Source organism: Lytechinus variegatus, chromosome 17 (genome assembly GCF_018143015.1).
Source record: "Lytechinus variegatus isolate NC3 chromosome 17, Lvar_3.0, whole genome shotgun sequence".
In the NCBI taxonomy this organism is placed as follows: Eukaryota; Metazoa; Echinodermata; class Echinoidea; order Temnopleuroida; family Toxopneustidae; genus Lytechinus; species Lytechinus variegatus.
Window position 1 is genome coordinate 22130602 of NC_054756.1, and position 16484 is coordinate 22147085.

The 16484-nt window shown below is 35.2% G+C and overlaps 1 protein-coding gene across 1 annotated transcript; it reads left to right on the plus strand.

Moving 5' to 3' along the window:
* The first annotated feature begins 893 nt into the window (after positions 1–893).
* On the plus strand, positions 894–9948 carry LOC121431089. Its single transcript, XM_041628569.1, has 5 exons — positions 894–969; positions 5645–5926; positions 6722–6937; positions 8449–8545; positions 9172–9948. The coding sequence occupies exons 2-5, from the start codon at positions 5722–5724 to the stop codon at positions 9488–9490; spliced, it is 837 nt and encodes a 278-aa protein (XP_041484503.1). The 5' UTR covers positions 894–969; positions 5645–5721; the 3' UTR covers positions 9491–9948.
* Positions 9949–16484: the final 6536 nt, after the last annotated feature.

Consider the following 16484-nt stretch of genomic DNA (forward strand, 5'->3'; position numbering starts at 1 on the left):
GGGTCTGCTCCGAACGAAGGACGGGTCGAAATCCGGCACACGGGTTCTTCCGATTGGTCAACAGTTTGCGGGACATACTGGGATATAATTGACGTCATAGTCACGTGTCGACAGCTCGGCTTCCCAGGGGCCCATGCGTCTCTCAAGCGGTCGGAGTTCGGTCGAGGGAGAGGACGGATATCAAGGACACTGCTCTTTTGTCGGGGTGGTAGGTAAAACCTCCGGATATAATTTGTTCAGGTCGCTACTCATCGTAAATGATATAACTGGTTATTTGTTTTGTATTTCAGAGAAACAGACTGGAATGTACATGATATTAATTTCATTTCAAGTGATTTCAGTTTTGCAATACTTTGATATCAATATTTCTATACTAGTTGGATTTAGATAATCATATGCCGGAAAATGATAAATAAAAGTAAAGAAACAATAACAATAAATCAAAAAATGAATTCAAGAAAAATTCGTTGCCACTGCACCATTACCACAACAAGACTACCTGATCACCTTTACAAGTCAGAGACGACCTATATGTATTCTCAATTTTATCACAAGGAAAATAAGAGCCACATGACGGATAACGCTCTATTTTTTTTCTTTGTTTTTTTTCTCACTTTCCTATATTCCCCTTTCTTATTGTGTCACTTTTTACTTTACTTTAAATATACATATATACTACATGTATATAGGGCTCGGTCGCCTCTGTCCTTGTCAAGCTTGCAGCGCCGCTTAACTTCTTACTATTTATGACATTACAAAGAAGATAGAAAGTAAAATCGCTTTTTGAATGCGATGTATATGAGCCAGCACGTGTTTTTTGTTTTCTTTAATAAAATTTGATATATAGATTTGTTTTTTAAGTTGACTTATTTGTCATGTTTGTTATAGGAGAGCCTAGTTTGAACGCGTGCTCGAAGTCAACATCACTGGTATGCAGAGATGGCCTTACGGCTGGTGCTGTTTGCCAAGGTATGGTCCATGTTAACACAATCTTCGTAATCATCGTCCTCATCATTAATATCATAATCCTTACCATCACAATCATTATTAAAATCAGCATTGTTGTCCGCATCATCCCCATTGCCAATCCCATCCTCGTCATCAACGTCATAATCATATATTTTATTAACATCATCAACAAAAAGTAATCGTCATCATCATTATCATAATCATCAACAATATCATCAACAACATATCAGATAATGATGAAAGTTTCCAAGTTTTAATTGTTCGATTTTACTATGTCAGAATCGTTAATAGTAAAAGTAGTTACCCAAAGGGTCCAATTAATTTCTTTACCCTAACTTACCGAATTTAATGTTGTTTTAAAGTCTCAAAATATTTCGAGCGCCTTTAAAATATATAAAATTTACGCTTGAATAAACAAAATTACTAAGCAATACCAGCTCAAATACAATTACGGCAATTTCCCTGAAGCATGGGGGTATTATTTTACTTAATAACGATAATCTCTGTTCGAATATTTTACTTGATAGATAAATACGCTTTAATGCTGGTTTGGAAAATAGACGCAAAATTTGGCTCAATATGATACATCCGATATTGATATAACACATTCTGTCATCACAACAGTATCTCGGGTTATATCATAAATTGACTATTTCAGCAAGCTACCGGGATGATAGTTTCCTCTTCCGTGGACGAGTGATGCGTTATTAAGTTGTCTGTCACAATAGCAGGATATAATTTATATATCAATTGCAGATGTGTGGCAAAGAATGGTCTTGTACTGCCTTTTTGTTTAATCCGGCTCCACTTGTTCTATTTCGTTTGAACCATTTTTATGATTTAATTATCTGTCTATTTATTTATTTCAATACCATTATTTTGCAATCGAAATAACTTTGGTCAATTACATTCATTTATCTACTGGTATGTTGACTTATGTAATTATTAATAAATTAATTTATCGATTAATGTATTCGTCTATGTATATTCATTTATTTTTAGTAACTACCTGTTTCATGTCTTCTTCATTTTAATTGATGTTATTATTTTTTTATCTATTTATATATATATTACATTCCACTTCTTTGAATTTTTAAGAACTGACAAATTAAAAAAATAGTCCTCTGAAATGGAAATATTGAAATGTAGCGTATCTAAAAATGGAAACATGACGTCAATATGAGTTAACATCCCGTTACCCGCAGCATGACCTCATGCTGCAGCCTCGAAATAGTCATTCCCAGAACTATTTCTGTTCAACAACATGAGCAAGAATTTTGCAATTCGGAACTGTGCTCTGTGTATCAAATTTGAACGAAAATCAGCCATTGTAGAATATTATTTTGATTAATCTTCAGGATTAGCTTTTGATCAGCAGTATTTTCGGGACAGCGTAATTCCGTGAGGATTTTCTAAAGATTATCTGTGTGATAATGTTGGTTCGTTGATCACTACTCCTTGAATATGGAATAGAGTGGTGTGGTCCTTTAAAGGGGTAGTTCATCTTGACAAAAAGGTTGTTTAAAAAAATAGTACAGAAAAAAAATGATGTTGAAGTTTGAGGAAAATCCACCAAAGAGTAGAGTGGTCCTTTAAAGGGGTAGTTCACCCTGACAAAAGTGTTATTTTTAAAACAAAATAGCACAGAAAAAAAATGGTATTGAAGTCTGAGGAAAATCCACCAAAGAATAGAGTGGTCCTTTAAAGGGGTAGTTCACCCTGACAAAAAGGTTAGTTTTAAAACAAAATAGCACAGAAAAGAAAATGGTGTTGAAGTTTGAGGAAAATCCATCAAAGAATATACAAACCATAAGAATTCTAATTACTTGATGTGTTTCGTCCTATGAGAGCAATTTTCGTACATATCGTATGGAAAAAAATCAATAAACAAGTCATTTTCTCAGAAAATGCAAAATGCTATTATTGTACTTTCATTATATCTAAACGCAAATCATTCTGCCCCTAAAAAGAAAAGACAAAATCAATCATCACGAACCATCAAAAATGACATATATATGCCATAATATAAGGGTTAGCTGCTCCCTTATGACGACACAAATAAAAATAAAAACTTCAAATTCCATTAGCTTTCTCAATCTCTAATGGATTTTCTCACAATCTTTACCAATATGCTTAAAGAGAAATACCAGTAGTTGCAGTAAACACTGATTTCATGAGAAAGTCTGTAAAACCAGGCTTAATTGTCAGTATATCATCGAGGATCTAGATCTGGTACAGTTACATAAACTGAACTTTGTGAAATCTTAAAATCTACACTGGAAAATGTTCACACTGAAAATCACCAACATAGATGAGCGCACGTGGGACAGTGTATTATCATTGCTCTGAATGTCGGCCCGACGCTTGACCCGAATCCTGGGGCGGTATTCTGAACATTGTCTTATCTCCATATTTTATCTTATCTCAGAGATATGACAAAATCGGTATTCTGGTGGATGTCATAACTTTTGTCACAAAAATTGTCATAAATTTTGTCTTATCTCTTCGGGCGCGCAACAAAAATACGCGGCTTTGATGCGCGTAATCCTTTTATACAAGCAAAAGATATGACAAAAGTAATGACAGGGGGTAGCAGTCATAAATTTTGTCATATCTTTTAGTACCAAATATCCCGATACCCTGCCGACTGAATGTCAAGCATATAACGATATCATTTAGATTAGATTGTGGCATAAGTTTCACTCATCATCCACGACAATTTTTAGAATTATTTTGTCATGCTACAATTAGTTAGGCCCTACATATTAATTTCTCCTTTTTTTCTCTGTTTTCCTTATTTTTCTACTTCTCCTCTAAAATCCTTCACAGCTCCCTGTCTCTCTTTGTAATTCAGCGCATCAATATTCGCGTAGTTGCGCGATGCCAGAAACAGAATAGGGGATATCCCCTACCTGTCACGGGGCATTCCTATTGGCTAGAAGGGCTCCCACTGGGAACTAACGATGATTTTGATTGGATTGCTTCCGAAAAGATGGGCGGGAACTTTGAGAGATATGACAGGGAAAAGACAATGTTCAGAATACCGATTTGTGACAATCATAGCGGTGTCACATCTCGGAGAGAAATGACAAAATTTATGACAAAAGTTATGACAGAGTTACAGAATACCACCCCTGTGCTTATTTGCTAATTTCTCAGCAATTACACAATTTCTTCCAGAATCCTTTGGCACATATTTCTTATTTATACAAACCGACACTTTGGTGGTCATTTCATTGGATTCTGTACGAACTCATTTTGATATCGTTACCAAAACTGGAATTTACCTTTAATTGTGTATGTGCTATTTTGATAACTAATTCTTAGTCAGGGTGAACTTTCCCTTTAACAGGTCGCAGGGTGAATCACTACCCCTGTGAATCTGGATGTTTCCTCTAACCTAATAAATTGACACTGACATGGTTTTTACTGGTTTACTGTTTGTATTGTGTCTGGATCATTGGTGAGAGGGTTGTTAGGGGTGGGGTACAGATAAATCCCCGCCCCTCCTCAAAAAGAAAATAGAAATGGTATGACAATGATAAAAATGAGATATGAGGTGAATCAATCAGAAAAGAAAAAAACAAACATAATAAAATAGGCACTGATAACAAGAATAACAATACAAAGAATTAAATTAACAACAGCGACTACATCAATAATCATGATTATAAAGGGGTGATTCGTTTACACCCCCCCCCCCCCCCTCTTCCCCACCTTCATAAAAAGTATGTTAAAATGGCGTGCTAGAATGGGAATTAATGAGCTCTCAGTGGATACCAGAGACCGACCAAGGGGGGGGGGGGGGTAGGGGGTAACAATGTAAGATAATAGCCCCACTCCTGCAATTATGCATTTAATTTTTATATATATGCTATTAGGTATTTATCATTCAATAAGGTTTATTAGTACGCTGATTGGTGTTTGTCAGCTTGAATTAAGATGAAGATATAATATAACAATCATATTATGATTATAAGCATGGCCCATATCTGTGTTGAGAACTAGTGTTAAAATTTGCAGAGGCTGTGAATTGGTTATTGTAATTTTTTGTTTACTTCTTGTTTTTCTGAAAGGACAAGTCCACCCCGACAAACAATTGATTTGAATAAAAATAGAAAAATTCAACAAGCAAAACACTAAAAATGTCATCAAAATCGTATGTAAAATAAGAAAGATATGGCATTTTAAAGTTTTGCTGAATTTCACAAAACAGTTATACGCACACCATGGTGGGTATGCAAATAAAGAGACTGATAACGTTAGTCATTCACTATTCAATTTGTATTTTATCATATGAATTAGGGAATATGTCCGAATATAATAGATATGAAACAAATATGTACGATTTTGCAAGGTATTCTGAACATACACAACACAACATAAAGAAATTACACATTATGTCAATACTGAATTACATGTTATCATTTAATGGACAATTATGATTATTGGAAAGCTTTGCATTCACTCATTAATTGCGTAAATTAAAAAGAGTCCATTTGACATTCTCGTATAAAAAGGATACTGGGCAAAGAAAAATGAAGGATGGTATTTTTTTAATCGTTGTTATCATCGACAAAAAAAGCATCATTATCACAAGAAATCAATTTACATGTATATACCGGCTCGATTTAAGACATTAATACGATTTACATACTTTCATTCACCATCACAGAACCGGGGTATCTTGGTTGCTATGGAGACAAGACCCACTCCCGAGCACTTGCGGACGTGGTCCACATCAGCAAGAACATGACGGTAATGCTTTGCGTGCATTATTGTCATGCCCGCGGTTATCCGTATGCGGGATTGGAATACGGCGAGGAATGTTACTGTGGCGCCCTTGGGTCAAATTACGCCATCTACGGCCGGTATTGGGATTCGGCCTGCCAGCATCCGTGCAGTGGGTACGGCAACGAGAGATGTGGAGGTATAGGCCGGATTGCAGTTTATAATAGTGAGTAATTTACCGACTAACTTGGCATCGCCCTTTTTACGTCATAGCATATTAAGTACATGCATCTATTTCATGAAGGAATTGTACACTCTATAAATATAAAAGTGCTCTATTTACACTTTTGTCATGTTTGTGAGGATTTGTAGAGTACATGCACTTCACGACCCTATTGCATAAACAGTTGCTAAGATAGCAAATCTTGCTGGAATATCACCTTTCTTTGGATAAACCAATATGAAAAGCACTATTCTCACGGGTGTCATGGTAGTGAAATTCCAGCAAGACGTGCTATCATAGCAACGTTGTTTTTTTTTGTCGCTGAATATGATTTAGGGCCTAGTATTACACGTAATGCTAAAAACGGCACATGACGTGGTGTCACTATGAGTTCTTCTGAGTCCTGCATTAACAATTAATGTTATAGGATAAATGGCCAATGTCTTGTTACAACATAGGAGACTAAACAGTATTTGAAATTAAAACTGGATGATGAGCTGTGATTGCTTTATTACGGAGGAGTAAGTCTCCAGGAATACCTTTTCACTCAGAGAACACACGCATTCGGTGAACGGTTGACCATGTGCGAATTAAAGGAAACCATGTTGTTTCTGTCAATAATTCTCAATTCTTCTTCATTTTTAATACAATAATTATCAGTTTGAGTCAGATTGCACTCTTAATTCATATTTATAATCATTTTAATCATGTTAATAGCCGATAGGTATACGACAGATTTAAATATGTATGAAGTTGTTAACGGGTATTTATGCACCATTTATTCCCCCTATTTACCAGCAAATGAAACGATATCCACATCAGCCACTTTACCGCCCCCAGTGCCGCATACGCCGACATCAACGCAAGTCATGACGACGATGTCATTATTTCCAACGACGACAACGACAAAGAGAGTAAGCGCCGTCCACGTGACAACACCTGGCACCACGACGAAATCACCTCACGTACAAACCCAAATGATCAACGGAACAGCTTTCAACGCGCACACATCCAGTAAGTGATATATACCGGCGAATCTGATTGGACCAAAGTCGTAAATGCATGTGAATGACGTCACTTTTGGCCATTCCCGACGTGTTTCTGTCGTTATTGAGTTCTCTTCCGTGTTTTTTTTTCCATTATTGTTTTTTTTATTGACATCACATGGGGGAAGCATAAAATTCTGATCACTAATGGATAAAAGAAAAATCGTACTCGAATTAAAAATGTAAAAAGTTGCACATGACTTGTGTATGACATACTTTGTTTTCTTGCAGACATTAAAAATGCATGAGTATCGAAATCAGTGTAACAATAAAATGCTCAAATTTTGTTGAATTGATTTGCAACTGTTCAGTGTCGTAGGCTTTCTACCAGTGATTCTCACTCCCGTAAATACCTTATTAGATTCTGATTAACATTTATGAATAAAAAAGAAACAATTACAACACAGCTGAGAAAAGGTCTTCCAGGAACATTGAAATTAAAGCAAATCCAATTGTAAAACAGTAGTTCCCCATTCAGCGCGAATCTGATTATAAAATTTTAATTAATAGTTTACCCCCAAAAACACAAACACACAAAACTCAATGAGGTATCTTTTTAAAGAAACTGTTGGGGATTCCCCTTACTGATGCTGAACCAGAATAAAAGGCACTTTGTTCCAATATGCACTTCCCCCAATTATTTGGGAATTAGAATAATCCTGCCACACTTGCTAAATTTGTTAGATGAAAATATTTAGAATCTTGTTTTACTTTATATTTATGTCATTATCAAAAGGAGCATCAAAACACGTTTACCAAATAGTATCCGCAATTGATTTCTAAAAAGAGAACTTGATCATTTTCTGTTGTAGAAGGTTCACTAGTTATTTTGGGAAATCGGAAACCATGATAACCTTTCTACTAAAATGGGTTAATTACATAATCGAACATCATATAGCTCAATTAGTTCAGTTTCCATAAAAAAGGGTCAATAGGTGAAATAAATTTGCATTTCATCAGATGCCTCATTATCTGGTACATTGTCAATTTGTATTGATATATGTGCTTCCTTCCATTAGTGGCGCCAAATGCGGAAAATTGCCATGCTATACGATGAACATTTAAATATTTCTGTTTTATATTTTGGCCTAAATAAAGTCTTCTGATCATTAGTAGTCTAATTAAAATAATACACACTCTAAGATTCATGGAAAAGTGCAAAATGGTTATGATAGTCCTATTCATTAACCTCCTCGGAGTTAGACGAGAGACCAGTCCTTTTGGAGTGAGTGGAATCTACCGAGCTTTTGGAGTGAAATTGTCAAAACTGTATAATATATATATATATATATATATATATATATATATATATATATATATATATATATATATATATATAGAGAGAGAAGAGAGAGAGATACACACACGTGTATATATATTAGCAAAGCTGAATTTCTTCAATCAGTTTCACTAACTATCTAACAATGCTTAACGAATTGCATATATTTATGCCCCCCCCCCCCTTTTTTTTCTTTCAAGATGATGAGATGAGATACCTGGCTGTCATAATGGGAAGTCTTCTCACCGTCGGGGTTGTTGTTATTTCTTTCATTCTCGTCTGGAATTTCAAATTGAGGTAGGCAATTAATCTATTTGATATTTCACAGTAAAGAAGTCTTTAATAATTACGTACAACCATATCACTGTTTTGTTTAACATGTGTACTGTTGATAGCAATGATGAATAATAGGAAATTTTATCAGAATAAAGAAAACAAAAACCAATTTACATCGAAACTCATGTCTAAACCACTTGCTAAGCAATGTTGCATCGCAAATGGAACGAATGGCATCCAAATACATTATGGTCAAATTTACAGAAGACGGAAAAGGAACGACGACGTTTTATTCATTCGGACATATTTCATTATTCATAATATATTTGTAAATACATTGATTTTGTTTGTATAAAATGGGAACACATCATTAAAGAAAATGAAATGCATGTATTACATACAAATTCATTCAAAAAAGACAAAATATTGCACTATCAAATTATTCAGTGCTTTAGAATATGCCCCCATTGTGAAAAAAAGTTTCGCATGTCCAATCATTTATTCTTAAAATAACCACTGCATGATTGATTGACGTCACGATCAGCAATTACTATAAATAACAGTTTCTAGTTCCCATTGTGTACATGGTCATAAATTATATAATATACCTAATTTCCCGACCAAATCTTTATATTTTATCTATATAGAACCCGGATGCGAGCCATCGAGGACAGTCCATTAAACTCGACCGATAGAGGAAACAACTCGTCGTACGAACAAGGAGATAAAAAAGCACAGCTCGTGTATTCCGACCTTCTTACGAACGATGTAACCAATAACCATTACGAGTCATTAATTACTTCCGGGGCAGGGGAAGAGGACGTGCCCGTTGCGCCCAGACCCAGTGAACCCCCAGTGGCGGTGGATAAGCGGATGAGAAGACACACGAACTTACCTCCACGAATTCCAACATATTTTCCTCAGCCGGATTTATATGAAAATTACAGATATTCGTATATGCAGTAAAAGACATCGCGATTCATAGACTGAAATCCAAGGTTTTCGAATATGTATTAATGAGATACCGTGATAAAGTATTATTGTACGTGTATTAGCCATACGGTGTGTTGATTATTTGTTATTTTTTCTATATACAATGAACTTTAATCTGCTAGTTGATTGGATGCATTTGAAATATGTATAGTCTATGTTGAAAATACGGCTGAAGGGCTCGTGGGGCAGTGGCAGGCCCCACTATTTTGTGTTTTTGCGGAGAACTTATGTTTAGTTCCTTTCCTGTTTTTTTATCAAACTGAAATATACGTAGGTTTCATTCAAATAACACTCCCGGTGAATTTTGTTCCATCAAAACTCTGAATGCATTCATTCCTACAATTAACAAATGGCAATAAATTAATGCTGTAATTTTGCTCAGTGTATCCAAATTTTAGATTAAATTTCACCCTCGATTATCCCCCAAAGTATTTATCTGGTTTTTTTTTTTACTTTTTTCATTTCATTTCATTTATTTTTATTTTCAACAATTACAGTTTGTTTTGTGCAGTTCTTTTTCAGGCATCTCCTTTATTTTCCACTTATTATTGTTATTATTACTATTATTTTTAGTGTTTTCTAATTATTGTTGTTGTTATTGTTTTTGTTATTGTTATTATTATTCCTATTATATCATTATGCTATTATTCTCACAATTTTTAGAGTTATTGTTGCTAAAACAGTCATTGCCATCAACATCCTTATCGTCCTCACTTCCAATGGTGGTACAAGAGGGAGATTATGTAGGGGCACATGTTCCTTTTGCCATTTATTTCCCCTTCAGTGCCTGATCGCGACAGCAGTCAGTCATGTAATATGTTAGAGCCGTAAACAATTTCTTAAGACTGGTGGACAAAATTAGAAGGTTAGTCAAAGTCATCAGTTCATCTCTGAAGACTTCAAGATTTATCTATCTTAAGCAAGTGACTATCACATGCTCCGTTTATCCAAGATGGATTATGATATTTGCCACAGGGCAATATTTCTTGCTATCGCCCGCACCAAATGTCCTTCAGCGCTCTCAGGAATATATCCCGCTTCGAGATGGGTCTGCAACCCCAATCGTTCAGGAGAGGGGTGCTTTATCAAGTTTCAATCTAAAGAGTCGAAAGTTTGTATGACCTTTTTATATTTATATTTCTTAATCATTAATGGTTTAGGTTCCGCAAAATTAATTAGGGGAAGGGGGCAGACGTATACATATATTTGAGAAATTATTTGTAATAACATTTAACCTCCAATATTCAAACGTTCCAGATGTATTAAGTTATTTTATTTGAATAATTCGTGTATTTGTTTATTGCCGATATGTTTCTTTGATTATTAGAGTTTTATTCTATACTATATTACGTTTAGCTTAGTTTTAATGTACGTACGTCCTTCATCTAGCAAATTTATGAGAATCAACTCATTTTATTTTTCCCGAAATGCTGAGCCGATAGTATCCTTGATTTTAGTCGCTGCTTAATTCCAATTACAACGAACCTATATTCATAATCCAATGATTCACATAATGAATCTACGTTGACGATAATTCTTACTAGAAACAGGATGTGTTCAAGGTTAAATTCATCTTCATATCATATTATTTTGATTCCCAGAATCTTAAAGTTATGCATAGGACCTATAGTTACACGAAAATCAAAGTCGAGAAGAAAGATGTATATGGATGGTTTTCTACCTAGAAAATAAATACCAAACAAACAAAAAAAGAAAAGAGACAACTTAACGTTTGGGACGGCGAAATAAAGCTTCATTCGTGCACTACCTCATAAAGACTCCTCCCCCCGTCGTAACCCTGTAACACATGAGGGTGCTTTTTTAAGTAGTGTGGAATTTCCAGTGTATTGATCTTTTTATTATATATATATAATTATATATATATATTGGTGGCAGGCACATCAAATGGTTTCTCCTTTCAATGTCAAATATCATTAGAAGATTTAACATATTTATGTGTTTATTTTGTGTTAATTGAATCCATGAATAAAAAATGAATGAAAAAAATATATATATGTAATGGGTCTTACAAATGCTGGTGTATTTATCAACTTTGTAATTTAATAAATCAATATGTGAACTACAATTATGTTCATAGTTTTTTCTTTGTTTTTTTTTTTTTGTTTTGTGTATACGCAGTCGGAAGATGGTGTTGGAGAAACAGAACAAAAGGTGGGGAGGCGCTAAGACTTTCTTTTTAAAAGACAGGTCCACCCTAACAAAAAGTCGATTTGAATAAAAAGTGAAAAATCCTACGAGCATTGTACTGAAAATTTCATCAAAATCGGATGTAAAATAAGAAAATTATGATATTTTAAAGTTTCGCTTAATTTCGCAAAATAGTTATATGCACATCCTTGTCGGTATGCAAATGAGAAGACTGATGACATCATCCACTCACTATTTATTTTGTATTTTATTATATGAAATACTTAATATTCTAATTTTCACCTCATTGTCAAGTGAAACAAAGATTAATTCCTCCCTGAACGTGTGCAATTGACATTATTTTAATACTAAATGGGTCAGTCAAGTTGGCCCTTGTCAAATCTGTAAAAAAATGAAAAAAATATATAATTCAGATAATAAAAACAAAGGAAATAGTGAGTGAGTGAGTGACATCATTGACTTGCTCATTTTCATGTCACTAAGTTGTGCATATAACCGCTATGTGAAAAATAATAAACTTTAAAATGCCATAACTTTCTTATTTTACATCCGATTTTGATCAAATTGGCAGCATTATACTGGTTTGATTTTTCTCTATTTAATCAAATCAACATTTTTCTGGAACGGACTTGAACGTTAAGTATGCAATTTACCAAAAAGAAAATAAAAGAAAAAAATGAGCAAACTTTCATATTTTCATACTACTCCAAAATAAACATTTAAACTAGATGCTAATGTACAGCGTTACCTTTACTCGGGAGAAAGATTCACTTATTCTCATAGCGCCCTCTCTCAGATGATATAGAAATACTTGTAAACGGAGAGAGAGATGCGGCAGGGGTGCCACGAGCCTAATTACATCAGTATCGAGGGCTAAAGATATTCGTTCGACCCAACCCATTTGATTTTTTTTTCAATTTGATATTGCTGAGTGACAAAAATGTATGAATATGATTAAAAATCTAACAATAATTCTAGAAATGGTATCTACTGAACTTCCTTCGCCCAAATTGGGAAGATAAATAAGTGATTTGGAACTATTTTTGACTGGCGGACTAATTAGGGCTATTTTACTGTTTCAGTTGATGAATTTGATCCATTCATAGTTATCTTCATTAATGGCGATTTATTTTTTAAAATGAGCTGGCTACGGTACCCTTTCCTGGTCAGATATGGAATGTCAGATATATATCCTATCCAATGGTAGTAAACATTCCACCCTCTAATTTCACATTTATTTTTTATGAATTTTTCAAAAGTGCCATTTTAACATAAAGTCTATGGGGAATGTTTTACGCGCGTGACACCCAGGTGCAGATTATTAATACATGTAAGGCAATGACTTCAGCCTATAAGATGGTGGCATGATCATGGCGTGAATGCTTTTCAAATTTTACTGAAACGAAATCTATTTGAGGCGGCGATGATATCGCCAGTAAGGACCCTGTCACTTGTCTACCAGTTTGTAGAAAGAAATTGAGGACAATCTAATGAGTTTGGTGTGTAGCGCCATCTTGTGTTCTGAATCTACATCTAGATCCGTATTCTGTAATCAGATTTAATGGTCTAAAGTTATGGTTTAGTTATGGATTGCAACGTCATTTGACACTCAAACTACCCATAGCTTTCCTGGAGTAATTACTGCAATATCGATAAAGAATCGGCACAGCAAGTAGAAAACAAAATGTTTAAATAAATACAAAACTTACAAGTCCAAGAATTTGTCTGATCGAAAGCCAGGAAAACAGAGTTTGTCTTCACCGAAGGGGTGTGGGGGGGGGGGCTTCTGGTGAAAACTGGCTACAGACTGTTGAACATAATGCAGTCATTCCATGGCCATACCAACGAAACCGCCTGCATATCGACAAATGGTATTCATCAAAATAACGTTATTGATTTTATCGGTCAGTGTCTACTCCATAATTGGTGAGACAGTAGCACTAGCGTTTAGAGGGGGGGGGGGGGCTTGGTGGCCATGCCCCCTAAAGAATTGTTTTTAAAGACATTTCCCAAGACTAAGAAAAAAGGCAAATGAACACAGAGAGACAGAGAAAAAAGGGGGGGGGGTAAGACCAGGGGCCTCGTCTTACAAAGGGTTACGATTGATCCGATCAATCGTAACTCTATGGAAATCCATCTGTGTCATAATCATTTTTTATGAAAAATTTGCACAATGTACAGTATTCAAAGAGAAGCGCAGTGAATTTTTAAAGAAAACAATGAATGCATGAATATACACATCAAAGCTAGAAAATATTTTGAACAGACATTCATAATAGATGTTGACGTTGCTGGTCATCCATAGATGCGATTGATCGGATCAATCGCAACAATTTGTAAGACGGTCGGGCCCAGATCAGATTGTAATTATTATTATTATGAAAAATGCTCGCTCGCTCGGAACATTTGAATATAAAAAAAATGCCACACACAAATACGCTACTGGAACGTAGCACAGATCAGTTCATTTTTAAAAGATATTGGCTGCAGTTGATCACCCTTCGGAGGATCTTCTGTAATTGTTTTCACCCTAGGAGGGGTGGAAGTGACGAGCCAGCGATGGTTGACTGCCTTTAGTTTCGAACCGACCTCCATCTTGCCGAGTAAGTAGTTAAGATGAAGACACTTTTCACACTTGTCATGCATCTTGTTTTTTACCTAGAAACACATGCGAATTGTGTGTCAACCACATGTAATCGTTCAGACTTTTGGCAAGATGTTAAAAAAATGAGGCTCACAACAGTTCGTCGACGGCAGTGGGCCATGAATTCAATTAGTTAATTTCGAAGACTACTTTGGTACCACGATGACGTCATATCATGATATTTGGAATTTTCTTAACTTTCAAAACTGTGTCAGTATATTAAAAAAAAGATGTTCATGAAGTGCAAATTGAGAAAGCGCATTGTTTTCCGAAGGTAAAACCATGAGTGGTAAAACATATTATAGTGAATTTAGCTGTGCAAAGGTAAGCTGAGGATATTAACGAATTACTATTGATGTTCCAGCGTTGGAAATAATGGAAAAACAATGTTAAGATGATGAAACGTAGACGGACCTACCGAAAACGATGTAAAATGTAAGAAGGAAAGCAGAAATGAGTTTGCTTAACTTTCATGAAAATATTTCGCAACTCTATAGTCATGATAGTGGTAGCCACAACGTCAAATTTTCCCCCCGCATGGTTTCCGTTTTATTCTCTGCAACTTGGTTTTATTAGAGAAAGTTCACACTTCTTGTTCATTTAATCATGGCTCTCCCCGCCCCCACTTCCTGTATCCCCTGCCCTCCCCCCCCCCTCTCTCTCTCTCTCTCTCCCTCCTCCTCTCTCTCTTCATGACCTTCCCCTCCTTTCTATCTCTCTTCTCTCTTTATATGCCATGTTGCAGTTGCTGGTGCATGTTCTTTTTCATAAACCCCAGGCCTACATTCTAAACAAAATCTAAACTTTCAACTTATATCTGAACCTCGGTCTTTCTGTTTCGAATTTCCCAATAACGTGCTTTGTGTGCCGCAAGGAAGATGTCAACCGTAATTGAAGCTGACGGATATTATCCGAAAGTGTTAGATGTACCCTATGGTGTCGCAGATGACAAACAGTCAAAATGAAATTGAGCGTGAGTGTAAGGAAATCAGTAATCCGTGATAACTGAAAATGAATATAATGATATAATTCGCATGAGGTGTTTCGCAATGTCTTCATGATAATTCATTTATAGTCCACTGCGGTAGGCATTGTAGTGGAAGAAAGAGGGAATGCACAAAAGTATATAAAATTATATGAATGTATAAAAAAAAATACGTTATAAACTTGTTGAAATATTTTCTATATAAAATTGAGCTTTCCGTAATCAAATATCATTTTCACATTTACGAATGATATCATTGAAATGTTATTAACACATTGCAACGTAGCGCGTTGACGTCATGGCGATATATAGATTTATCAATATCCTGTTCTCTTTAGAATGGAGCTTTCATAGGTTACAACATGATTCGAAGACAAAAAAAAATCAGAACTTTTACAAACGTTTAAGTTTTAGACCTTTTATACAAGCTACAATACAGAAATCAATTTTATACTTTAATGATACACTATCAGACTCTGTTTTAACATGAATGCGAAGATGTAAACACAAATGAATTTGAGTTATTATCATTGGATAATGTAGAATTGTGATGAAGACGTTATTGAAAACGCTTCTTGGGAATATTATTCTTGAAACCGGTCGAAAATGTCACGGTAACACTATTGTAGTAGCTAGGAACTGAGTAACTTAAGGCGGAAGAGGTTCGGGACAAGGAGTAAAGGATATAGAAGAAAGGATGAGAGTGTTTATAATAATAAGAAGAATAATAAGCGCAGTAAACTATGTGCATATACTCAACTGCGCTTTGATACTTGGTATCATAATTACCCCGGCTGTAGCTAAGCCGCCATATTAATAGGCGCTAAAGCGTTCAAGGAATAAATCCTACCGGGTACCCATTCACCTCACCTGGGTCGAGTGCAGCACAATATGGATAAATTTCTTGCCGAAGGAAATTACGCCATGGCTGGGATTCGAACCCATGACCCTTTGGTTCAAAGTCCGGAGACTAATCCACTGGGCCATAACGTTTTGGTGGTAATTTAAGATATTGTGAGTATATGTGTATGTTTATTCATATGCTATTTATTTCATTTCTGACAAAGGCGCTACATAATTATTTACATAATTAAGTCGCATTTTTCTCAGGGAGGGGACGTTTGAAATAATGATAACAAAATTACTATCCCTATTAAAATGAATATTCA

Coding starts and splice junctions, on each gene's coding strand:
- LOC121431089 (XM_041628569.1), top strand. CDS start 5,722: ATGACGGTAATGCTTTGCGTGCATTATTGTCATGCCCGCGGTTATCCG. Junction 5,927..6,721: donor CCGGATTGCAGTTTATAATA/GTGAGTAATTTA, acceptor CCTATTTACCAG/CAAATGAAACGATATCCACA. Junction 6,938..8,448: donor TTTCAACGCGCACACATCCA/GTAAGTGATATA, acceptor TTTTCTTTCAAG/ATGATGAGATGAGATACCTG.